The following is a 23,234-nucleotide window of genomic DNA, read 5'->3' on the forward strand; positions in this document are numbered from 1 at the left end:
TAAAGTATCAGTGACTACTAGTATAACAAGTTATACTAACAGTTACTGCTGTGTGCGAGTGACGTTCAATTAGCAGTGACTAGTCATGCACATTCCCGGATATGTCTCCCGTCACTGCGTAGTACGTAGTTCTTTTCCTGCTCTAGTCCGCGCTACTGCTTCACCCAAAGTACTAACGCCCAACCAAGAACCAGTGGTCTAGAACCAAAAAATCACCAACTCTCACCAAGCTACTACTAACACTGCGGTATAAAAATCATTTGAAAGATAAAAGACTAGACCAGAAGCTCATTGAGTATTAAAAGTCTGCTTTTGTAGAAACTTGTGTATCTGTGAATACTTCTAGATTTCTGCGGCCTTATACTAGTACTGTGGTATAAGACTATATAATGGTTGGAGAGCACAGTCACTTGGTATATCTAAAATTAGGTACACAATACGTTCAGATAAGCATACAAACATCTTTAACCTTACCAATCATTGTATGCAGAGAATTAGGTTAATTTATAGCTGTTCGCCGGTATTTTCCGCGAGTTCTGCCGACAATAAGCAGGACATCAGGGGTATTAAAGCTGACTGGCTTCTGTATGCCAGCTCTGCATCTAATGAATTGACTTGACTACTACTTGGCTACTACCTGCTCACCTGAAGGGTGCTTTAATGCCCGGTTGAACTGGCTTACTGTTCTGCTAGTCCATTTATTCCCCGCAGCTCTTCTTCTCTCCCCTGGCAACCTGGCGTCCTGCAGACCAGCAACATTCACTGCCCAATTTCCATTTTCAGCACCGTGTTCCATAAATTTCCTTCCATTATCTGTCATTGTTTTGCTCTTGCCATCTCTCCTACGCGTCTCGCGTCTTGTTCGTTTGAGAAAGCTTTCTATCTCCCAAAGCTTTACTTTCCCCTCACATCCTCCCTCTCACTCCTCTTTCCAAGACCAATTCTCATCTCAGGCGCACTCGGTACACCTCAAGGATTAGAGACGATACTCGTACTCTGTGAGTATAACACCACTTCTTACGAAGAATATCCCTCACTAACCAACCGTCTCTACCTAGATAAATCTAGATTCATTCGGATTACGCGTGTTTGAACCTGCCAGTGTCCCTACCGCACAACAATGGACAGCTTCAACGTCTCGGATATGAGTACCGCGCTCAAAGAGAGCACGGGCAATCAATCCAGTAATCCTACCGAAGCTTCCAACGCTGCCCGCGAGAAGGGATGGACGACTCCCAAAGGCTACGATTACGAAAAGTATACTTCTACTCTTCCGCCACTCAATCAGCCCCAGGGTGACAACCAGGAGGAGCTCCCTGAGTGGGCCGCTCAAGCTGCAAAATATGAGTGGAAGGATGAATTTGGGGACGTTGGCCCACGGAACCCTGAGCTCGAGGAGATGCTGTTCCGCAGCGAATATACTAACCGAACCGGCTTGAAGATCGGAAAGTAAGTTGGCAATACTATACTTGCTATCGATTCATGTCTAATTTATATTAGTATCCAAAACATCGAGGTCATCGCGGAAAGTCGTGAGAGACCAAGTCCCATCAAAAATGTAAGTCGTGTCACAGTACTCACAAGATTGAATTCCGGCTGATAATGTCTAGTTTGATGATGCCGGTCTTCATCCTATCATGCGCGAGAATATTCGCTTGTGTAGATACGAGTTCCCGACCCCAATTCAAGCATACTCAATCCCCGCGGTCCTTACTGGCCATGACCTAATCTCCATCGCTCAGACTGGTAGGTGATGACCCCCACACAGCAGAATCATACTAACAGAAGCAGGATCTGGAAAAACTGCCGCATTTTTGATCCCGGTTCTGTCCCAGCTGATGGGAAAAGCTAAAAAGCTGGCAGCTCCGCGTCCCAATGTCGCAGCTGGTTACAATCCCAGTGCCGATTCTGTGCGGGCTGAACCACTGGTGCTCATTGTTGCTCCTACCCGGGAATTGTCAACCCAGATTTTTGACGAAGCGCGACGCCTATGCTACCGCTCCATGCTCCGTCCTTGCGTTGTGTACGGTGGTGCGCCGGTTCGTGACCAGAGAGAGGAGTTGCAGCGTGGCTGCGATATCCTTATTGCGACTCCTGGCAGGTTGCTGGATTTCATGGACAAGCCGCACATTCTCTCTCTTCGTCGTGTCAAGTAGGTTCCTCACATTTAGTGCGAATGTCACTAACATAACCGCAGGTACACTATCATCGATGAAGCAGACGAACTTCTGCAGTCTGACTGGGAGTCTGATTTTGCTAAAATCATGTCTGGAGGAGGCAAGTGGTTTCCGAAATTCTAAGCATTCCGATATACTGACGATTTCAAGACATCAATGAGGACGCTGACCACCGCTACATGATGTTTTCGGCCACTTTCAACAAGGACTGCCGTAAGCTGGCGCGCAATTACCTTGCAGAAGACCATGTCCGTGTGCGCATCGGAAGGCCTGGCAGCACTCACGCCAACGTTGACCAGAATGTAAGCATGCATGGCGCTTGTCTTAAGAAATTTACTAACAGTGCATTTCCCAAGATCATCTACGCTGAACCTCCTCTTAAGAAGCAATGCCTCTATGACCTGCTTCTGGCTATGCCACCTTCGCGTACACTGATTTTTGTGAATTCCAAGACCCAGGCAGACTTCTTGGATGATTATCTCTACAACATGGGTCTCCCGAGTACCTCTATTCACTCTGATCGCACTCAGCGTGAGCGGGAGGATGCCTTGTAAGTTATTACCCTTCATACCTCGTTCTCCAATGTTAATGCAGTCAAGGCGTGCATTCCGCACGGCAAAGTGCCCCATCCTTGTGGCTACCGGGGTTTCTGCTCGCGGTCTGGACATTAAGAATGTCATGCATGTCATCAACTTTGACCTTCCACGGGTTCAGCATGGTGGTATCACAGAATACGTTCATAGAATCGGTGCGTCACCGTCCCACAATGAAAAGGCATAATTATGGAATTAGCTAAGACTTTACAGGACGCACCGCACGCATTGGCAATGAGGGCCTCGCCACCTCGTTCTACAACCATGACAATGATGCGGACCTCGCCCCAGATTTGGTGAAACTGCTCATCGAGAGCAAACAAACTGTCCCTGACTTCCTCGAATCTTATCGTCCTTCGGATGATGTCGTCAAGTTTGACGACGACACTGATGACGAAAAGAGTGGTGGAGAAGACAACAGTGGTAATACCGATGCCTGGGGAGGAGGAGGAATTCCGATGGAGTCTGATGACGCCGAAGAGGCCGAAGACAACTCGAAGTGGGAGTTTTAATCCACGTCCTGACTTGCCACGCTGCATGTCGCCTGGAATTTCGTTCCTTCGATCGAAGCTATGGAGAGAAAAATGGACGAAAATAAAGAAAAACAAAGGAGAAAACGCCATATGTTCGTCAGTGAAAAGACATGCTCGTGGGGAATCCGGTGATTGCGTCTATTTCCACTTCTTTTTTTTTTAGAGATCATATCATGATTCACCAGACAGGATCTGGTGTGCAATTGTTTGACTCCATGGCACAGAGACGATTTGCAGCCGATCTCTCGCCTTGGGATCTCACAGAAGCTTGGAACTGATTGTCCCTGTGAAAGGACACAATGGATCTGGGCTACCTGATGGATCCTACCAACTGCGGGTCATGTTGGGAGGCAGGGTGGGAGCATGGCAAATGCAATTGTCGTTTCCCTGCTGTACGGAGACTTAACATAATGGTAATCGATCTACTAAAAGTATTTCTTTGCTTCAGCGAGCTAGAGTTCCTAGATATGCGCTTTCCTTCGGGTGCACCAACTTGCTCCTTCCTCGGGTACCATGTAGCCAACCGGTAAATAACTTCGCTCTCTCACGTAGACTTAGGTGACATATGCCCTGGAGAATCAGCAACGCTGCACCTACACTAGAACTACTGGTAGCTGTGGACCATATTCAAGATTGTGCGCAATCATGATGACCTGCAAGCAGTCCGTCATCCTCCTTATACTTATAACCTTCGCCACCTCAGCTGCTACTCGTGTCTTCTTTCCGAGCAACACAACTAGCAGCAACACCACCGGCACCCCCTACAATGTCACCGCTCCTATAATCATTGATACCTTCAATAACTCGCATCACAATACCCTAGGCTTCTGGCACGGTGGCTTAGAAGGACTCAAGATCGACTACGGTCATAACTACGTCCGCTTCTACCCAACAGATCCCGACCATAACTACAATACGCAGCTCTCACCAGCAACATGCTTCAACCTGCTACCCTACCGGACAACCCACTATTTACACGTTCAATTTACCGGTCATACCAACTTCAGTGTTTCTCTCACCCAAAATAACATCCACTGCGACTCCACCCGCAGCCCGTTCCCAGAAACCTGGGACTCTGTCGAGGCTGCCAGATATGCACGCGGCAACGACATATACATTCCTCTCTGGCATTTCTACATTGATCACTCCCGAGCTGTATCGGTATCCTTCAACGGCTTCTTCTCACCTGGAGCGGTTACCCTCTACAAGGTGGAAATTGTCAATGCTGGTAGTGTACCCGCTGGATTCCCGATCCCACGTCGCGAGGACAATGGTCGTGTGCTACTGAGATGCTCCCGACCCGGGTCATTTGCGTTTGGTATAGACGATGGGCAACCGAGATTTGCTCAGGAAGTGATGAAGATACTCAAGGAAGAGAACATTTTGGTCACGTTCTTCGTGGTAGGACTGGGATTGAGAGATTTAGACACCAACTTCTCGAGTGTTTACAAAGAGATGTTGAGAAGAGGACATCAGGTGGCTCTACATTCGGATACACATCGGAAGTGAGTGGCCCTCTATCATCTGGCTTCAGCTGGATACTAACAATGCGAAAATACAGGTTGGAAGGACTGGATACTGTTGAAGCCATTGACCGTGAAATTGTGGACAATATCAAGTCGTTTCGACAGATCCTTGGGATTGAGAGTACGTAAATCTTGGTTACCATCATTGTAGAGCTTCGCTGATTATTGACAGGTCGCTATTTCCGTCCTCCCTTCGGCACACTCGGTGCGAGAACCCGTCAACGGCTCGCAAAATATATTAAGGATCCCCAGATCATCAATTGGAGTGTGGATATTGAGGATTGGCTCTGGGCGGACACCAAAACACCCGAAAAGCAGCGCGAAGCCTTCATTCGAGACGTGAGACGCGGGGGCAATCTGGCTGTCATGCATTTCCTCAGTCCGACGACGGTACAATACTTCCGTGAGGTCATTCGATTCGTGAAGAGCATGAACGCGACGATTATGCGCATTGACCAATGCCTTGAAGACCCACAAGCTCCCCCTCTAAACATTACGGCGCCTTGACTCACGTGTCCGTGCCTTTCTCTTCCTAGTTTCTATCCTCTAATGGCTCCCCTGTTTTGTAACAAATCCATTTTCTTAGGCATCCCTATGAGAGGTTATTATTGCTGTTATTCCAACCGCTGTAAATACGGGTGTATAAAAGTAGCCAGCTCGAATCCACAAGAGTGCCTTCAATCCAGTAAATCTTCAAAACGTGTAGCTACGCAGCCAAAACCATATTTTAAAATCTACGAGCCACAACTAGCTTTAATCTCATAATCTTTCCGATTCGGTCTAGCTAAACACCTGTGACAACCTAGCATATATACGCTAGCTTCCATGCTGGCTTTAAACGCAGACACACAAGTCAAGTCAAGTTGAAGTACAGAAAAATAGAAACGAAAGTACCGACAGTCCCAGACGCCGTGGTATTGATGCAGGGAAGAAAAGCAGATGCTCAAGATAAGACAGAATGGAATAAAAAAGCCACCGACTCCTCTCACAAACGCCATTTCAGCATCGTGTATACATATACATATACATATGCCGATGCGATGCAACTAACGATGCATGCTACTGGGCTAGTAGCAAACCCAATCAATCAATCAATCAAATCAAAATCAAGCAAGCCCATGGTTATACAACACACATGAATCGGAAGTTTGATTGTTGTGTGTTTGGTTCTCTGAAGAAGAAGAAAAAATAATGGTAAAGGGAATATTCGTCCCGCGAATTTCAAGAAAAGGGAAACACGCTCAGAGTCCAAAGTCAGGATGAGGACAGCGTGGCGCGTTGTCCATCATGTGGTCGACTGTGCTGAGGATCCAGCCAGATCGGGCTGTTGGGTTCCTGACTCCCAGTCGGGGCGTTTCGCCCGTGAAGCAGATGCCGTCGCGCATGACAAATTGCGCGCAGCTTCGGGAGCTGGAGCAGAGGGTTTTGCATTCGTGGAAGTCGGTGATTTTGGGGTGTTCCTCGTCGGAGAGGTTGTCCCAGCTGTCGCGGACATTGGAGAGTTCAGGGTAGATGAGTTCTTTGAAGACATCGCGGTGGAGGAGGATGTTACTGGTGGCCTGGATGTGGAGGGGTTGTGTGTTAGCGGGGGTATGCTGGTTACGGGAGTATTGGGATGGGCTTACCTGTCGACGTCGGCGTTTCTCGAACTCGTAGAGATCCTGGATCTCGTGAGATGTGAGGTGGTGGAATGCTACTGCGGGGAAGCACCATGGCTTGCGGTAGAATCCCTTGGCGAATTCGTCCAGTTCTCCGACGTTGGAGTTCTGCAGGATCGGCCATGAGTAGCGCAGGGGAACACCGGCGTCGGCGAGAACCTTGCCCAAGACACAGTCGCCAGCCCAGTGCCAGTCGGTGTACTCGTTCAGTTCTACAGTGCGGGTCGCGTACTCGTTCGAGGCGAGTTGCATAGCGGGGTTGGAGACAACGAAGCCGGACCCGCCATGCGCAAAGATGACGTCTGCGATCTGGGTCTCAGTGCCGATGTAGTGGGGTTCTTTAGGATCGAAATGCGAGAGCCATTCGAGGAGTGTCGGCCACGAGAAATAGGTATCTGCCTCCATGAAGACATACCATTTGGCGTTATTCTTGTAGGTGAGGGCCTGTTGCACCATGGGAAGGAATTTCCACTTGTCGAGCTTCCAGCCCGGATTATTAGGCTTGCCGATATTGGAATTGGCTTCATCGGCGAAGTCGGCTGATTCGAGACCAGCGCGACCTTGTTCGCGGAGACGGTTGTAGAGGTTGAAGTCGGCAACGGTGTCTCGGACAGTGCCGTCCATAGTGCGGAGAGCGTCATGGATTTTGACGCCTTCGATTTCTTCTTCGAAATCCGAGAAGATGATATAGTTCGGGACGCAGCGCAGGGTTGTTTGGAAGTGAACCGGGACTTTGTCGAGGGCTTCGGTGACACCTGTCTTCATGACTACTAGGACATCTTCGATCCCCGCGAGAGGGGGGCATTCGGGCGGCTCATTTGGAGCGCTCTGCGGGGTGGTCTGCGGAGTGCGGAGCTGGGTAGCGCTGCGGGTGTAGAGCTCCGGGCGGATGGAGAGAAAGTGGTAGAGAAGGAATACACCCAGGAGGGAGGCGAGGATGGTGATGCGACGAAATCGACGGACTGCCATTTTTGAAGGAGCGCGCGGTGAGGGGAAGTTTTTGAAAAGGCTGGGATGGAAGCGGTCGCCGACCTGCAGCGGAGCGAGATCGAGACGCTGAATGCAATAGTCTTGAAACAAGCAAAAAGAAAAATTATTATTGAGCAATCCTCCAGACTGATACAAGGTGTCAATGCATCTTTCGTCGTCACTGTGCGCCAAAAATGCAGAATATTTCGGGTGAAGAGCACTCGGTCGTTATTTGCCGGCGGGGAAATTCCTGGGGAGAAGCAGGAACGGAGGAGGCTGAGACAAAGGGATCGGAGTCCCCTGGCGGTTGGAGGGGAGAGGGAGGAACAGGAGAGAAAGGAGGAGTAAAGAGCAAGAGCAACAGGGGAAAAAGATCGAGGAAGCAAAATCCCCGAGATCGACACCAGGCACGTTATGGTTATTATTATTGTTCGGAGAGACAAGAAGGGCGTGGAGATGGCGACGTAGGAAGGCACGTAGACGGGCGAAGATCGGCCCACGCTGGCCGGCGATCTGGAGGGCTCCTAAGCTATCGATGACGCGTTAGCATCGGAATGGCACCGTCTGACTGGAGAATGGAGCTTGATCCATCGCTTAGCTTGGGGGTCTTCGCGGCGCCTAACCATGGATTGCTGAGGAGCTGCAAACCTGAAACCCGCCCCTGACGAGACCCGTCAACCGGTGAAGCTGTCAGAAGTTGAAGAACTTCCGAGGTTGCTCCATCTTTGGTGAGAGGATCAAAATCAAACTCTCAGTCGATCAATCACATCATAATGCTTTTTCTGGCGTTAAGGGGGGGAGGAGAGGGGAGGAAGAGGGATGAACATAGGAGATTCCCATAATGGACGAGGGAACCACGAGAAAAGAAGGGGAGGGGCGGAATGTGTGTGGGTGTGTGTTTGGTTCACCTCCAAACCCCGGCATTTGGCCCCTTTGAACGGACTGATTGTTTAAATCTGACAGCAGCACTAATTAATGTTACATCTGGAACATGGTAGTTGAGACACGGTAGTTAGTTTAATTCATCTCCTACGCTAACTATACAGAAACCACCCGCTTACACAGTAAAAAACTGAGTGAAGGACCCTAATTAATCTATCTGGAGAAGACCCTCCTGCCTCAGGTTTAGCTTGCATTCGTCATGCTTCCAGAAACGCTCACTTGAAACTCCTTCCTCTCGCACGCCACACTTTGAGAGTGTCTCGACCCAAAATCCATGTCTAGGACTTGGCATTGTGTTGAGCAATTTTGGTCGAATGCAACTTGACCAACTCAGGGATGATCAAACTTTCGATCTCCACTCCCTCAGCCGAGATGATGGCCTCGTCTTCCAACGGTCTCTGACTCTGCCCGCCCCCACCGGTTTCTGCCTGGGTGGATTCGCCCGCCCGCTTGGCTTCGGCCAAACCAACCTGCGCCTCACTGCCAGAAATGCTCTTGCTGCGCCGCGACTTCGGCACCCGGATCCAGCGCTCGTGCGGGGGGTCCGGGGTCACGAACACCACCTTCCATTTGCGCGTGGTCAACAGGTTACCAATCACCAGATGGTGCGCATACCGCTGGAGTGCCGTCTGCGCCTTGTATACGAGCAGGTTGGGGTCCGTTTCAAGTTTGAACGACACAATCATACTGCCATCCGGCGCCCACCCATTCACCAACCGATGTAAGAACTTCGGAACAGGGTCCAGATCAATGATCAGTTTCTTACTGTGAGACGACGGTTGCGGCTCAATCCCGCCCGTGTAAATGTCCGACGAGCCAACTGCCTGGTCCTTGGTCAAGTGGTCCGGCAGCTCCGACGACTGGATCTTGTGCTCAGACATGCGGTCGCTGGGGATAAAGAAATCGCTGACGGCAGCGGCCAGGTAGAACAGGGCGTTGGGACCCAATGGCTTCATGAGCTGAGCCAGCGACCGTAGTTCGAAGAGGTACTCCGAGACGGTGGTGAACGGAAGTAGGAGCAGGAGGTTGTTCCGCTTCGCATAACGATACTTTCGCAAGACATCGCGCATCTGGTCCTGGTACTCACTGCGCACCTTGATCGGTCGGTGATCCGACTCGTTGGTTTCTGTGGCATCAGGCACCGGTTCCTCCTCATCCATGAAATCCAGAAAGCAATTGGTCGAGTGGCTGTAATGCCGCGAGTATGGCAACAGACTGAACTGCCGATGTAGGAAAATTACTGCATATCCCTCCTGGAGAAAGTATTCTGCCGACACAGCACCTCGCGTGCCCGCGCTGAAGTTGTCAATGAAGCGAACAGTCTGGTTCTCTGTACAACGGTCAGAATCTTTCTCACGTGCACGAGCCATCCCACGAACCAAGAGGAACTGTGGTGCCCCCCGATGTCACCAGGACAAGGCGTCGGTTCGCTTGGGCGTGGTAATCGACAAAGGCTCGAGCGAGGGCTTCATGCTTCGGGAGGGCTTTGGGCGGGGGGTAGTTGTTGAAGTAGACCGACTCGGCCTCGGCGGGCGTCATTTCTGGCGTCGGAGCGGACGTCATGCTGAAAGGTATAGCAATTGTTCACTGTGATGCGACTGAGATGTATGTATGTCCAGCAACTTTATATCTATCAATGCGTTCAAAGAGTTCTACTGCATCAGTGCAGGTAAAGGCGGGGATGAGACAAAAGGGTCGGTGCGGAAAGGTGAACGACGGAGAGGATCTGGGAACCACGACAGCTCTGCAAAAGCAATCTGTTTATTGCAGCTAGAGGACAGGCGATCGACAACAGAGAACGGGAGGGAATTCAGGAGAAAGATCGAAGTCTTGGTGTTTTGGTGTATTCTGACATATGCCGGGTAGTTCGGAGCACGGGGTGCGATAAGTATCGCGACTGGTAGATTCCAGCCCGCCACCTGTGAGCTGAGGGATTAGCTTTTTCCCAACTGGTTAGCACGCAGTGATTGCAATTTCGCAATGACCAAAGCAATCTACAGATTTGGCTTTCTGCAGGACAGATAGTTTGGTTCAGATGGTCTGGTGGAATGTTGTTGGTGAACTTCCACTTTTCCTTCTCACCGGGAGGGGCAGTTCACCGCCTTCGGCTTATGACGCACCATCCCCGGTTCTCGGTTCATTCCTCTTTCATCCATCCGCATATAAGTCTCCTCTTTCTATGTTGTGCATCACTAGGTCAAATAGCATTGTCAGATCATATTGTTGTGAGTATTATTACTATTTCTGCATGGCAGTTTGCATAGGAACAGAAATGTCAGCATAAAAAAACATCGAATATCAAATCATCACAATCTCAGAACTTCAAGGTTTGTAGAGCAGCCTTCAAATCCTCCATCTTCTGCTTCAGGTTGGTACGCCGGGCTTTAATCGCCTGCGATTCGCCCGCGATTGCTCCCAGCTCATCCGCCTCTAGATTGAGTACCCATTCCTGGCTAAACACTTCGAGGGGGCTCTCAGGACCAGTCAGGAGACAATGCTCGACTGCTTGCATGTGAACATTATCCACAAATCTTTCGCGTGCGACTTGATAGTAGGACCACAGGATGTCATGAATTTCTCCAATGATATGTTCCACATTCCCCTGGTTGCGGGCAGTCTTCTTGATAGCATCCATATCGACTACCTTCATTATCCAAGAATCTTTGTCAACTCTGGCATTGTCCTCCAATGCCTGAGCTACACGGGCGCTGCGCAGCTTCTGGAGGGTTTCGTTAAAACGCTTGTTCAGAGTATATGGCCGGCGGTTCCTCTCAACCGATACCAGGAAAAGAGCCTGGGACATGGCTTTTTTGTATCTTTCCAGAAGCTCATCGAGAATGCTGGACCAAATTTTGTCATAAAGCTGTTTGCTTCCACACAAGTTGTTTAATGCAACACTCAGGAAACGATGAACCACCATGATAGCATTACTCACGTGTTCCTGTGCCATGGCTTCCCACTTGGTGCTCTGCTCTCTGAAAGCACTGGAGAGAACATTGCTTCCAAAGGTACCTAAGTCAAGCCCTCGAGAGCTGATATAGAGCTCCTTGATCCAAGTTTTGACATCGCTTTCAGGGTCTTCAGACTCCACCACGCAGCTAACGATGTGCTCCAGTTCCGGGAAGTCTGTAGGATCAAGATCTTCGAACGCACGACATTTGTCGGTGATAGTAGTGTCCTGGCCGTTCAAGTTATGAGTGTCTTGTGTATCCGAGCCAGGGCAATCAAATGGGAAGAGATGTGCTTTATCATGGAACTTGGAGCTGAATGATTCGGAAAGATTTACAATGTGCGTCAGAAGCCTGGACTCACAGTCCCGGAATGCTTCATTTTCTGCATAATTGGCGTCCCGTGCAGCTCGTGTGAAGCTCTGGAACTGACGAGCCAAACCACTCAGAAACGCACGCTGTTGCCGTTCGGTTTGGCGTGCAGGGCCCAGGAGTTCCAGATCTTGCTGGCATCTATCAAACTGGTTTTTGATATCTTTACGCAGCTCAGGGAATTCGCGCTCCGTAACTTCGCTCAGGAGTTCTCCCAGCCGTTCTCTTAGGGCCTGGATGCCAATACGGTCTCTCGGCAAGGTATTCCAAGGCTGGCTGTCAAACATTCTTTCTCCTTCCTCACCACTGAAAGAAGTGTCTTGATCTGCGCCCTGGTTTCTGACCAAGTAATAGCCAAGTGTCAGCGGTCTCTTGCGTCCCAGGACGAGTGAACACAAAGCTGTCTTTGCGCTTTCCTCGATCACCAGATCGGGTTTGGTTAGCACACCAAGCGTACGCTCTCCATTTCCATCATAATCTTTGGCCAGCTTGAGGATCTCCTGGGTAGCAAGATCGACGTTGCTCGGGAGCACAGCCAAGATCACGGTGCGGGAATCTTTGATATAGTTCTTGACCATATTTCGAACTAGCTCGATATCACTCTCAGTTGTAATGCCCGCCGTCGGGTCTCTGAAGATTCCCGGCACGTCTATGACGGTCAGGTAGTCCTCTTCAGGCCCGCATAGCTCGATGCGGAGCACATCTTTGCTGAAGACCGATCCTTGCTTAGACGAAAGGTCAGTACGAATTCCCATACATTCGTCGACCTGTTCAACATGTTAGCTTTTGTCAGAGAATAGTACACATAAGTTGAACTGGACTATCCGAACCTCCTTCAGGATTTCTGGAAATTCTGAGCGAAAGTCTTCGGCGCCCCTGAGGGTCCTCTTAAAGCCCTGTACCTTCGCCCTGTGCTCCCTGGATGCATCCAGGGCAGGGATAATGGAAATCTCAACAGAGGGATCCACCTCACGCCGGGAGGTTATCTGCGTGGCATAACGGGTACAGAGTTCCAAATCACGGGGAAATGGAATCTTGGTCAGGCTTGCCAGAAGAGAGGATTTTCCAGAACTCTGGTCTCCAACAACAACCAACTTGATGAAGATTAGCGTCACTTGTGGACAGATTTGGGAGGTCGCAGGGTCTTACCTGAGGAAGGGGAACATGCTTTCCAATATTTTTCTCTCTCAGCTTGTCGATCTTCTTGAGCAACTCAGAGCTATTGAGATGCTTGGGGCCGCTTTCACCTTCATCGATAGCCATGTTGACGGTTGAGCCGGCGGGAAGTCGAAGGCTCCAGCGTTGAGTCTGAACGTAGACCAACACAAGATGAAGTGGTAAAGAAAGAAAGAAAGTGAGGAAGAACTCGTGGGGGCAAGGCTTGACTGTGAAAATTCTTTTCCCGGGGCATGTGGCTTCCAGTTAATGCTGACTGCCATATTGGGCGTAGCTGTCACAGTGAATTGCAGATGAGATTTTGGGATACGCAACCAGCCCTTTGTGTACCAAAACATCCGTATACCACATATAGAATTCCATGAACTAAAAGAATCGGTGTCTTCTTCATTATATCTTGAGGTGATCAACAACGTGAGGTATTCTTAGCGTGCCACCTACTAGGAGAGGCAGGAGCAAGAGATTAAGTACTGTTAGGGAATCTTGAATATTCTTATTTCTAGCAAGGACAAGCACGCAGACTACAGTCATATGTGATTACCCATAGAACTCTACTTTCTCAGAGGTCACAACATTCTTGAAATGTATCATATCAGATGTGAAAGGCATAGGCACTAAGAAGCTACCATGTAGACTGAACTCGAAATCGTCTAGACAACATACAAATCTGTTAGCCTAACTATCCCCGAGATTTGGGTCATGAATCTCCTGCGGCCCCCATAAGAACTGCGAATCTATCGTCCCCCTATATCATCAACAGCGGATGAAGCACCCACAATGACCCGTCATGTCAATTTACAAATCCTTACGCGGTCTGACCGGCATCACAGGAGTTGGAGCATCGATATGCGCGGTCCACTGCGTCAATTGAACATCTGCTGCGGTAAAGGCAGTACTGAAATTGCCGGCGAGGAGGTAGTCGAGTGGGAAGGCAGGATTGAATTTAATGGCCTTATCAATCTCATCCATATCCTCCTTGGACAGATCGACGCTCAGAGCTTCAATGTTGGCTTTCATGTGCGCTACACTCCGTTGTCCAATAATGGGGAAGACGTAAGGTGCCTTGAAGCGGACCCACGCGAGAGCCTGAGATTGAAACATTAGTTAGGCGGCTTTTATACGTGGCGCAGTAGGTATGTATAAGGGTGAAGCTCACAATGGCATAAAGACTTGTCTCATTCCGTTTGGCAACAGCCTCCAACACATCAGAAACCTTGTCATCCTCCTCAACCCGGAGCGCCGCTCGTCCAGAGCCCTTATACTCTGCGTTGCGCTGCTCTGCGGGTCTGAACTTCGCTTGGCCTAGCACTGCAAAAGGTGCGATTGCCATCCCTTGGTCGCGACACATAGGCACAATCTCATTTTCTAAATCTCTGAATCCGGCGTTCCATTTGCCCTGGTAAACAGAGAACGGTCTGAGTCCGTTTGCGCGCGCGTATGCATTTGCCTTAACTACTAGCCAAGCCGGAGTTCCGGAGACGCCCAAGTAGAGGACCTTTCCGGCCGAGACGAGTGCGTTGAGACCATGCATGACTTCCTCCACGCTGGTGGTGAAATCCCACCAATGCACGTAGAGAAGGTCAATGTAGTCAGTCTGAAGCTTTTCGAGGCTGTTCTTGACAGATAGGTTCATGGATTTCACGGAATTTCCGACGAAGTTCGATTGGATGGGCTCAGTGGACACGTGTGTGCGGCGGAAGCCGGTCGTGTATTTGGTTGCGATGCTGAGATTGTTAATATCAGGACATACTGGAATGTAGCAATCAGATAGTGGAGGGTGTATACCTACACCATCTGGTCTCGATTCCCACGCTTCTTCATCCACTCTCCAATCCATGTTTCGGATTGTCCGTCCTGGTATACATTGGCACTAAGGGACATAAGCGTGTCGCTCGTAGATAGAGTCAGTGGGTACTTTTTTGAACGTACGTGTCGATAAAATTTCCACCGTGGTCGAAAAAGGTATCCAAGATTGCGAAGGATATCTCCTTGCTGCATTGACCCATGTATGGCTCCCTGCAAGATGTCAGAGACGTTTGTCCGATTGTAAGCGACAGGACAGACATACCAGGCTGTTCCAAAGTTCATAGTGCCCAGACATAGCGGAGACACCTTGATACCAGCAGTGGGTGACAAGACCTGGTGGAAGCCCAGGAGGCACTCTGGTTTTGGGACAGGACCAGCCATTGTTGTTATACTGATGCAGTAGAGGTGAGAAAACGGTTTTAGATGATGAAGATGAGTCGAGAGATTGGGGCACCGGTCCTCCTTATATGTGATTTATCATGCCTGCCGGTCTATGAAGCAGATACATCCATTCTTCTCCGACTTTCACGTAGTGTAGGCTGCAAACCTGACCGCGTCATTGTTCGCATTGTCAGACTGCATCCATCCAAAAGACGCTTGGACTTTGCCAGTGACGACGCATCTGCTACCTATTGCGGAGTATGCAGTAGGCTGAAGCACTGACGTACTAGGGTTATTAGGCTGTCTAGGATCTGTTGGATTTTAATTTGCTGACGTTAACTTGGCCAAAATTGCGCCAAGACCTTGACCCTGTCTGGTGGGGCGGGAATAGGCTTTTATTGAAGCTTTTGGTATACACTGCTCCTACAATAAGCTCTCGAAATCTCATAATAACGCATGCATATAGCTCACATGTTGTGTTGGTCAAACCACACTTATTAAGGCATCCTATGCTGCATTCTATATCTTCCTGGGTGGGAAGATTGAGAGGTCATAATCTGGTATCTGACTAACTCAATCATGCCCAATCAACCCCAGATTGCATATTTTAAAAGTAAGTACTCTTTATGCCTCGAAGTGTACTTACCGGGCAAGTTACCATCGATAAGGCTGCCTCTTCCCAACTGGGCAAGAGGCAACCTTGTGAGGCGGATGTCACGTGAGCATTCGAATGGGGCCGTGGCAATAGGGTGGGAATAGCAACATCCAGCCCATATGGCAGTTTCAATAAGCCGAATTGTTATCGCAACGCACCGACCTTGACGGGGGAGGCGTGACACCTCGTCAATCCTCCGCATTCATCACATCCAACCCGCATCCACTATGCTAGCTATCAAGTAGCAGCAAAGGTTATCTGTTTTATTTCTCTGCTGGTTGACGTGTATTTTCTGGAGTATTTAAGTAGTTTTACGTACGCAGATACGAATCCGCGATGACGTCCTTCAATCAGTCCGGAGACACCAAGTTCACCGTGTTTATTCGCCTTCCCTTCCCCAGGGGTGACTTTGTGGATCCTCCTCCGGTAAGTGCCGCTAGTTAACTGATCTCCATATCGCTGACCAGACAGATGGAATGGAACGCTGCCAAAGACCAGGCTCTGTGGAATATTCTCTCGCGTCCTTCAAAGGGAGATGATCTAGACTGTAATAGTGTTACCTAATGATCCTCTGATGAGATTCAGAATGCTGACGATACCATAGGGAAAGCACTGTACGATTGGCCTTCCCGAGTGTTGGGACAACACTGATCAACTCTGTAGGGCGGATCACTTCGATGTGACATTGCAGTTTCTGCTTCAACAGGCAGCATGGCTCTACGATCGGCAGTTGTCACAAGTACGTGCGCAGATGAGTAGAGTGCCCACCACACAGTCAACGTCTACATCTCCTGCTCCTGGTTCGGTGTCAGGTAGCACGGCGCTGGGTCAACAGACAAAGGGTGCCACCAATGCAGGTGAGTACTCTCCGATGATACTCATTGAGTCTTCTGACAATCAAAGGTCCTCGAGCTCCGTCGCGCCTCTCGTCACAGCAGAAAGATGGTCTTCCACAGCGTGGCAAGTCTTATCCGGCCTCTATGCCTGTGTCTTGTACTAATCATGTCGAATCTAGCTCCCATTCCCCGACGCACCAGCTCAACAACTACAGTCAATCAAGTTAAGTCTGCCCGGGAACCAGTCCGCAACGATACTCCTGTTGCAGAGCCAAGAGAGCCTAGACGAGAAAGCTATGCCAGTCGACCATCTGCCGGCAAACGGGAGCAAGCTGCAGCGCCTCCGGTTCCGAAGTCTCCCCCTCTGGAAGATGACACAACCTCTAGTTCATCCGAGTCTGAATCCGACGATGACAACGCCTTTGGAAGTCGTCGTGGTCTAAGATTCAAGCCCCCTTTCGGCAAGTTCTCCACACATAGGGCTGGCCTGAGGTATGACGAGGAGGATGACGACGAGTCTCCTGCTTTCCTGCCAGAACCTGAAAGGGCGTCTCACGAAGCATCTGGGCAGGATCTCAATGCTACGTTGAGAATGAACGCCGAGGATGCCTCTGAGTCACATCGACGCCCATCGGCACCCATGATTTCCAGAACTTCAGTCACGACCGAATCTTCCGCAAGCTCTGCTAGCTCCGGAGTCCCAGTTGCACATCCACAATCTGATAGACGGCGACGGTTGAATCAAAGCGGAGGGCCATTGAGTCCCAGGCGGACAGGAGAATTGGCACATTTCAGTCCACGACAGTCTATGGCGCTAAGGAGAGACGCGAGCGACGGGACGCCTAGTATGGGGAGCAGCTTTAGTGACCTAGATGGTGAGCTTTTCTTCTGTTTGCATGATGGCATACTGACCATGTTTAGATGCGAGCGTCACGCAGTCCGCGCTTGAGGAAGCACTTTTGAGCAATATTCAGCACGGTGGCATGGCCAGTCGCATGAGCACAATTAGTCAGGCGATTCGTAGTCGATATCTAGGACGGACGGAGGATAGGTTCTCGTAAGTTGCAGTAGCGCAGAGTACGATCCCTCAATTTGTCTATGAAAAGCGGGCTGGCCTTTCAATGATATCACTTTATATTTTATATTTTCGAGTATGTCATAAATGCTTGAGCTGAAGATTAAGATAACTCAACATTTGTATGGGTGCTGAGCGATTGCGACCTGCCATTTGAAACTGACTCAACAATATATTTCTTGTTAACCCCGGCTGTTTGGCAATAGTATGTTCCCCTCAACATTGGTTCAACTATACTGCAACTACCCAAGACTACGAAAAGTAGCTCTAAATATCATCTAGGAACATAATATGGGCTCCTGTACGCTTGTCACTCCAGCGTAGTCATCCCCCGACCGTTGTGTTCTTATCTATTGGTCGCGTCTCGTATAGAGACTAGAACATAGAACAACATGGACCGACTCAACTAATAGTATAGGAGTTCGACCAAAAATAAAAAACTTTCTTGTCCTGTCAAGCAGCTTTCAAGTTTCTCATACATCTATTCATGGAAAAATCGTCTGTGAACCAGTCAAGTCTTCTTTATAACCAAGATACTTGAGCCGGCTCACAATATCCCAGCAACACTCACCTAACTTGATTAGAAATTGTCAATGTATATAATACACCCACCTCATGAGAAGTAACTTAATAAACCCATCACAAACCAAAACAACACATTAAAAACTCTAAAACACCCGATGCCGTCCGATCCGTACCTGAACAACAAACCAGACCAAAACCCAAACCCAAACAACAAACTAGTTAAAGTAACCGCACAGGCAACAACAACAACAACAACAACAGCACCAAACCTACACTAACTACTAGACTAACTAAAAACCACACTAAACCCAAACCAACCCATATTCAAATACCACCACCAAGCCACTACTACAACCATCACAACAGCCAAGCTCGCCCGCCAAGTGATTCCTATATTAACACCTACCAAACTAACGCATTTACCGAACCGATCTAAAATCTCACCAGTCACCACCCCTGTCACAGTTCGCTTCGCTTAACTTCCGTGCAAAAACAAACCATCTAAGCTAAGCCAAGGTTGGAGGTAGGAATATGAATTAGTTATTATCGACGGGGGGGAAGCGATGTACCGAGGCGGAAGCAATGTACCGAGGCTACTACCCCTGCAGTAGTACGGAGTAGATAGATACATAGTAGACTAGTGTAATTTGTGCTAGTACGGATACGAGGTAGGAAGATAGGTAGGGTAAGTAGTAACTAAATGCTGAGTTTGGTTCTCCTGCCCTGGAAAATGGAAAGTTAATTGAGATAAGAGTGTCTCACTTGTGAATCTTCCTTCTATTTGCCCATTCTATAGTAAACAGTAATGAAAGTAGTAGTCTACGGTAGGAGGAATAACTACGGAGTTAACAACCACCCAATAGAGGATTTAGAGATAACCATCAATCCATACAAAGCAAGCACAGCATAGCATAGCACACCATGGCACAGCCTGAACTCAAGGATAAAGTTTATGACAAAACAAAAAGTCAATTAGTATCGGGTGAATCCGACCAGTGTGTATTAGTGCGAGCACTGTGTTGTGTTTTACGCACTGCCCGACTACTACAAACTGCGCAATACTTACCCCACTAAGTACCGGCTACTAGCTATCCTGTAGACAGAATAGATTGGATAATTATCTGCCGTTGGGACTTCCGGGGTTTTGATTCCGACAATGGATGGTTGAATTCGGAACTGATCAGGATCATGCCATAGAAAGACAGACATGAACATCGGACACTAAGCGGGAATTGAAATAAGCCTTTGTGGGTGTATCGCCAAGGTTTCTTGGGAGGTGTCGGAGTCTGTCAGAGAGAACCACTAAACGTGTTTGTTTGGTGCAAGTTTGTAGCCGACCCGACTACGACCCGCTCCGGCTTGGCAGAGTTTGGGACTTTCAGCTGAGCCAGTGCAACTTGGAATATTTCCTTTCAGGGGGATGGGTTTGAGTTGTTGTTTATTGCACAGCCTCGAAGAGATAGGGGATAAATAGTATTATATGTCATTCACACATCATTAGGTATGATTATGTAGGGTCATCAAAGTTATATATACAAGAAACATAGGGAAATCTATACATGATGAGGTTCGTCTCGTCCGAATCGGAATTGAAATGTTTCATCGGAAAGAAAGTGAGGGAGATTGAGGGGGAGCCACAGCACCGACCACCACAACTGCCAGGTGAGAACCTCGTGGCCGGCCGATCGCTACAATCCCCCCGGCCGAAAACGGGAGTGGAAGCCCGCCTCAGCTCCGTGCCTGAAGGTCCTTTCCAACAGAAGAACCGTGAAGACTGAGTAGGCAACTCGGTAGTCCATACATTACGTGTACTATCGTCCCTGGTGGGACCGCGGACACAGTAGTGTAGTTGATTACCTAAATCCGACGGCCGTGGCTGGACGGGTAGCTGTGACGGTGGAACTGATCTACCTTTCACTTGCTCAAAGTGATCGGAGACAGTCGATGGATCGTGGATGCGGCCCCCGCGTGGTTTGGATGATCGGGGCCCCAGTGGTGCTGAGAAACGTCACTGTGCTTCAGATACAGCGGGGTTGTTGGCAATTGCGCTGCACAAACTCTTCGCGATCGCTGGAGCCTGAAGGGGTCAAATCCTGGCATCGAGATAGGGGGTGTTGTTTCGTGAGGCTGTTGTGGGCGATTCAGGGGTCTTGTCTCCGCAGTCAGGAGAGGAAAGGCGACTGCTTTCCTGGGAGGAACTCAAGGTCATAGCGACTGCTCATCGGCTGTCGAGACGATCCATAGGAAAATCATGGGCTGATCAGTCCTTCTGAATGACAATCTCCGTCGTCTTCCTGATGATGAAGTCATCATGTCCATTCGCCTGAGCCCACTCTGTGTTGTCGCTACCAGTCGATGCGGTCGACTTGTTGGTGACATGTCCCACCCCACCCATTTCAATAATGTTCTCTTCACTTTCGGTGCGCATTATTCCGTCCGCGCGTCCGGTTCGAGTATCGTAAATGGTAGGCATGTTGCGAGTCGACCGAGAATGCACCCCCGATTTCCACCGTGCATTCGAAGCGTGGTCGGTTCCGTATTGGGCTTCGTTGTATCGGCCTTTGTTGGTGTACTGACTCGTTCGCAGGAAGGTAAGTGTCGATCTGGCGAGGCTCCAGACGAATGGCAAGTTCGTCACGTACATGCCGATCGATGCCTCCCGGAGGTACCAGAATTGGTAGCTATCGTCGTAAATATTGTAGAATGTGAAGTATTTGGAAATGATGGCACAGGCGATCTGAGGGGCCAGAAGATGCAAGTTAGCGACTAGTCTGGGGGCCAAAGCCAACTCGGGCAGGAACGCACCACCACAATACCCATGGAGAAGACCACGATGACGGGTAACTTGGTCTTCCAGGGCATTTTTGCGCGGATGAACATCGGCAGTATGACGCAGAGAATGAAAATATCGGAACTGATGTTAAAGACGCATTGTACCACTTCATAGCGAAAGTAAGTGCTGCATTCCTTATGGGGTGGCGGGAGTGTCCAATATCCGGACAAGGGGCGACAGTTCAGGAACAGCACCAGCTCCGTGGTAATCCAGCCGATAAGAGTGTATCCGGCGATGACTTTAACCAGGCGGTGCTGCCATAAGTTCGACCTGGAAGTGTCTGTCAGCAGTAACTCAACGTGACTCGGAGAATGCACCTACGTTAGTCGGAAGTGCACCAACAGCATGCAAGCCTTGAGAGAATAGATGGTGCAGAGCTGGCACTGTATAGACCATCATGTTAGGCAATGTTGACCTAGAATTGGGAAGCAACCATACATTCTCCGAAGCAAACTCGATCTTGGAACCTCTGACTCTTGCAGCAATCTCGGAGGCTGAGAAACTGTAGTACAAACTCGGAGGTTCATACAAATTGCTACCTCCTCCTTCGATGATATAAATGTTGGTAACAGCGAATGCCGTGTAGAATCCCTGCGACCACGAACAGAGCGCGTTAACACATGGCCAAAGGTATGACACAGTGCAGTGCATGCAACCTACCACAGCGACCACCATAAGGTAATCTTCGACCTGGAATCGAAATCCGAGTCGCTTGTAGCGGGCAAACCTGTATTGTTGTTACTGATAATGCCCACGAAAAATTGGCTATCTATGAACAACAAAGGGTTGTACATACAGTCTCACCAGGAACAGCAGAATAGCAATGCTGTACATGATCCAGGTCTGCACGACCAGATCATGAGGACTGCCGCCACCGTCGTTGGCCATGATGAGTTCTATGGGAGCGCAACGAGAAGCAACAAAGTCATGGTCGCAAGACTATTCTGAATCTAAAGTACGGGGTGGCTGTTTATGAACTTCTAGAACCTAGCAGGCTATCAAGTCCGGAGCCTGCCAAACTTAGCCTGTAGCTAATTAGGGCTTTGGATTGGAGTTACCGTTCGGGTAGGAGTTGGTACTATTAGCTTTCTCCTTCCTATGGTTCATGTGGCCGCTCACCCTTGGGTGGCGGCACGAGGAGTAAATTGGGACGGCTGAGTGGTTATGGGGCATAACGCGCCATCAACGCTGAATAATTTCATTTATCACAGGATTCGAATCCTTGCTAGACTGCATCCCTGCATAACCTAGAAAATTCTGCACAAAGTCTATTTGTCAAAGCCGGGAGACCCGGATTATAACGTGCGTCGAACACGAGGTAGATAGACTCAATAGTACACCAAATATTGTTTTCCAAAGGTGGAACAGCGCTACTCTAGTCGTGAGGTTCTTGATCATGTCTCGAATAGCGCCAGCCACAAGGCTGGAAAACATCATAGATTCGGAAATTCTCCGGCGCTTGGAAAGCGGGTTTGTGTTTCGACTTCCAACATGGACCTCATCAGGAGATGACCGGGGTCCCCCGACTAAGCTTCGGCTACGTATAGTGCACCCACCGTGACAGCCAGTCAGATTGATCGGAATGAGCAGACCAGCTTGCCACGTACGATCGTGTGTCCTGCTTGTTTCCTCACTTTGATCGAACCATGAGGTGGAAGGCAAACGAGGGCCTGTCCAGGATCTCGAATTTGCTGAATGATATATTAAATGTGTGGCCATCCTCCACTCCTAAGGGCCACCGGTGCAGAAGCCAGCTGGTCTCAGGTGGAGATGGATAGAACTGACTATGTAGCGCCATTAGTAGACAGTATCGGAGCTGCGGAACACCGAAGAGACTTTGGCCTAGTTAGGCTTTTCTTCGGTCCTTCAACAGAGGGGTAATCCATCGTGCAAACTCGGTGACTCGATGAGTACGCGTTCATATTAAGATTCGTACGCTTATCTCCGAGAAGCCTCGCTGAGTTCAACGTTAGTTGTCCAGCCAAGGCGTATAAATTGTCTTCCGGCCAAATTCGTTTCGTAATGTAGCCACGAAGGAGGGCGGAAGGCTAAAAGTCTGAAGGGTGACTGTTGAGCTACTGTGCAACTGTTACCGTGCTACTGTGTCGAGACCCAGACTAAAAGGCGTGGGGAGCTGGATCATGGCGAGGAACGGACCAGGCAGACTCTCTCACTCACAGTCAACAATGGAAGAAAAGAACGGAACGACGGCTAGACTTTCCGCTTCGC

At 49.3% G+C, this 23,234-nt stretch overlaps 9 protein-coding genes across 9 annotated transcripts; 4 read left to right on the plus strand and 5 right to left on the minus strand.

The window, feature by feature from the left end:
• Positions 1–1,082: 1,082 nt before the first annotated feature.
• On the plus strand, positions 1,083–3,282 carry BO85DRAFT_507822 (DEAD/DEAH box helicase; the record flags this gene model as incomplete). The annotated part of the gene is made up of 9 exons (XM_025664421.1): positions 1,083–1,449; positions 1,501–1,558; positions 1,611–1,746; positions 1,786–2,152; positions 2,198–2,277; positions 2,328–2,479; positions 2,534–2,727; positions 2,777–2,925; positions 2,984–3,282. The coding sequence occupies exons 1-9, from the start codon at positions 1,121–1,123 to the stop codon at positions 3,280–3,282; spliced, it is 1,764 nt and encodes a 587-aa protein (XP_025510058.1). The 5' UTR covers positions 1,083–1,120.
• A 666-nt stretch (positions 3,283–3,948) lies between these two features.
• BO85DRAFT_507826 (polysaccharide deacetylase family protein) lies at positions 3,949–5,336 on the plus strand (the record flags this gene model as incomplete). Its single annotated transcript, XM_025664422.1, has 3 exons — positions 3,949–4,808; positions 4,865–4,950; positions 5,002–5,336. 3 exons carry the CDS (start codon positions 3,949–3,951, stop codon positions 5,334–5,336), a joined length of 1,281 nt encoding a protein of 426 aa, XP_025510059.1.
• A 612-nt stretch (positions 5,337–5,948) lies between these two features.
• Positions 5,949–7,553, minus strand: BO85DRAFT_208281 (glycosyltransferase family 31 protein). Its single transcript, XM_025654591.1, has 2 exons — positions 6,455–7,553; positions 5,949–6,388 (listed from the first exon to the last, which is right to left on the minus strand). Exons 1-2 carry the CDS (start codon positions 7,454–7,456, stop codon positions 6,071–6,073), a joined length of 1,320 nt encoding a protein of 439 aa, XP_025510060.1. The 5' UTR covers positions 7,457–7,553; the 3' UTR covers positions 5,949–6,070.
• BO85DRAFT_208360 (uncharacterized protein) lies at positions 7,554–8,110 on the plus strand. The gene has a single exon (XM_025654592.1). The coding sequence runs from the start codon at positions 7,651–7,653 to the stop codon at positions 7,993–7,995; it is 345 nt and encodes a 114-aa protein (XP_025510061.1). The 5' UTR covers positions 7,554–7,650; the 3' UTR covers positions 7,996–8,110.
• Positions 8,111–8,454: 344 nt separating this feature from the next.
• On the minus strand, positions 8,455–10,441 carry BO85DRAFT_454204 (phosphopantothenate--cysteine ligase CAB2). Its single transcript, XM_025661224.1, has 2 exons — positions 9,778–10,441; positions 8,455–9,728 (listed from the first exon to the last, which is right to left on the minus strand). Exons 1-2 carry the CDS (start codon positions 9,959–9,961, stop codon positions 8,677–8,679), a joined length of 1,236 nt encoding a protein of 411 aa, XP_025510062.1. The 5' UTR covers positions 9,962–10,441; the 3' UTR covers positions 8,455–8,676.
• A 138-nt stretch (positions 10,442–10,579) lies between these two features.
• Positions 10,580–12,981, minus strand: BO85DRAFT_524547 (uncharacterized protein; the record flags this gene model as incomplete). The annotated part of the gene is made up of 3 exons (XM_025665420.1): positions 10,580–12,485; positions 12,549–12,812; positions 12,868–12,981. 3 exons carry the CDS (start codon positions 12,979–12,981, stop codon positions 10,713–10,715), a joined length of 2,151 nt encoding a protein of 716 aa, XP_025510063.1. The 3' UTR covers positions 10,580–10,712.
• Positions 12,982–13,466: 485 nt separating this feature from the next.
• BO85DRAFT_454207 (norsolorinic acid reductase) lies at positions 13,467–15,574 on the minus strand. The gene is made up of 6 exons (XM_025661225.1): positions 15,553–15,574; positions 14,963–15,498; positions 14,824–14,910; positions 14,684–14,764; positions 14,051–14,618; positions 13,467–13,980 (listed from the first exon to the last, which is right to left on the minus strand). Exons 2-6 carry the CDS (start codon positions 15,079–15,081, stop codon positions 13,690–13,692), a joined length of 1,146 nt encoding a protein of 381 aa, XP_025510064.1. The 5' UTR covers positions 15,082–15,498; positions 15,553–15,574; the 3' UTR covers positions 13,467–13,689.
• Positions 15,575–15,951: 377 nt separating this feature from the next.
• BO85DRAFT_431996 (multidomain presynaptic cytomatrix related protein) lies at positions 15,952–17,935 on the plus strand. The gene is made up of 7 exons (XM_025658362.1): positions 15,952–16,162; positions 16,208–16,283; positions 16,341–16,350; positions 16,400–16,593; positions 16,640–16,696; positions 16,752–17,447; positions 17,494–17,935. The coding sequence occupies exons 1-7, from the start codon at positions 16,073–16,075 to the stop codon at positions 17,631–17,633; spliced, it is 1,263 nt and encodes a 420-aa protein (XP_025510065.1). The 5' UTR covers positions 15,952–16,072; the 3' UTR covers positions 17,634–17,935.
• Positions 17,936–20,018: 2,083 nt separating this feature from the next.
• On the minus strand, positions 20,019–21,893 carry BO85DRAFT_507833 (UbiD family decarboxylase; the record flags this gene model as incomplete). The annotated part of the gene is made up of 6 exons (XM_025664423.1): positions 20,019–20,909; positions 20,978–21,275; positions 21,327–21,388; positions 21,444–21,596; positions 21,666–21,732; positions 21,802–21,893. The coding sequence occupies 6 exons, from the start codon at positions 21,891–21,893 to the stop codon at positions 20,433–20,435; spliced, it is 1,149 nt and encodes a 382-aa protein (XP_025510066.1). The 3' UTR covers positions 20,019–20,432.
• Between the last annotated feature and the right edge of the window lie 1,341 nt (positions 21,894–23,234).

This window comes from Aspergillus piperis, assembly GCF_003184755.1.
Source record: "Aspergillus piperis CBS 112811 unplaced genomic scaffold BO85scaffold_34, whole genome shotgun sequence".
Lineage (NCBI taxonomy): Eukaryota > Fungi > Ascomycota > Eurotiomycetes > Eurotiales > Aspergillaceae > Aspergillus > Aspergillus piperis.

Excerpts from the sequence above, each read along its gene's own strand:
- BO85DRAFT_454207 (XM_025661225.1), bottom strand. The coding sequence starts at position 15,081 with ATGGCTGGTCCTGTCCCAAAACCAGAGTGCCTCCTGGGCTTCCACCAG. Across the intron at positions 14,619-14,683 it reads GGGAATCGAGACCAGATGGT|CATCGCAACCAAATACACGA; the intron begins GTAGGTATACAC and ends TAACAATCTCAG. Across the intron at positions 13,981-14,050 it reads AGACAAGTCTTTATGCCATT|GCTCTCGCGTGGGTCCGCTT; the intron begins GTGAGCTTCACC and ends TTTCAATCTCAG.
- BO85DRAFT_208281 (XM_025654591.1), bottom strand. The coding sequence starts at position 7,456 with ATGGCAGTCCGTCGATTTCGTCGCATCACCATCCTCGCCTCCCTCCTG. Across the intron at positions 6,389-6,454 it reads AGAAACGCCGACGTCGACAG|GCCACCAGTAACATCCTCCT; the intron begins GTAAGCCCATCC and ends CTCCACATCCAG.
- BO85DRAFT_208360 (XM_025654592.1), top strand. The coding sequence starts at position 7,651 with ATGCAGAATATTTCGGGTGAAGAGCACTCGGTCGTTATTTGCCGGCGG.
- BO85DRAFT_454204 (XM_025661224.1), bottom strand. The coding sequence starts at position 9,961 with ATGACGTCCGCTCCGACGCCAGAAATGACGCCCGCCGAGGCCGAGTCG. Across the intron at positions 9,729-9,777 it reads GGGCACCACAGTTCCTCTTG|AGAACCAGACTGTTCGCTTC; the intron begins GTTCGTGGGATG and ends ACCGTTGTACAG.
- BO85DRAFT_431996 (XM_025658362.1), top strand. The coding sequence starts at position 16,073 with ATGACGTCCTTCAATCAGTCCGGAGACACCAAGTTCACCGTGTTTATT. Across the intron at positions 16,594-16,639 it reads AAAGGGTGCCACCAATGCAG|GTCCTCGAGCTCCGTCGCGC; the intron begins GTGAGTACTCTC and ends TGACAATCAAAG. Across the intron at positions 17,448-17,493 it reads CAGCTTTAGTGACCTAGATG|ATGCGAGCGTCACGCAGTCC; the intron begins GTGAGCTTTTCT and ends GACCATGTTTAG.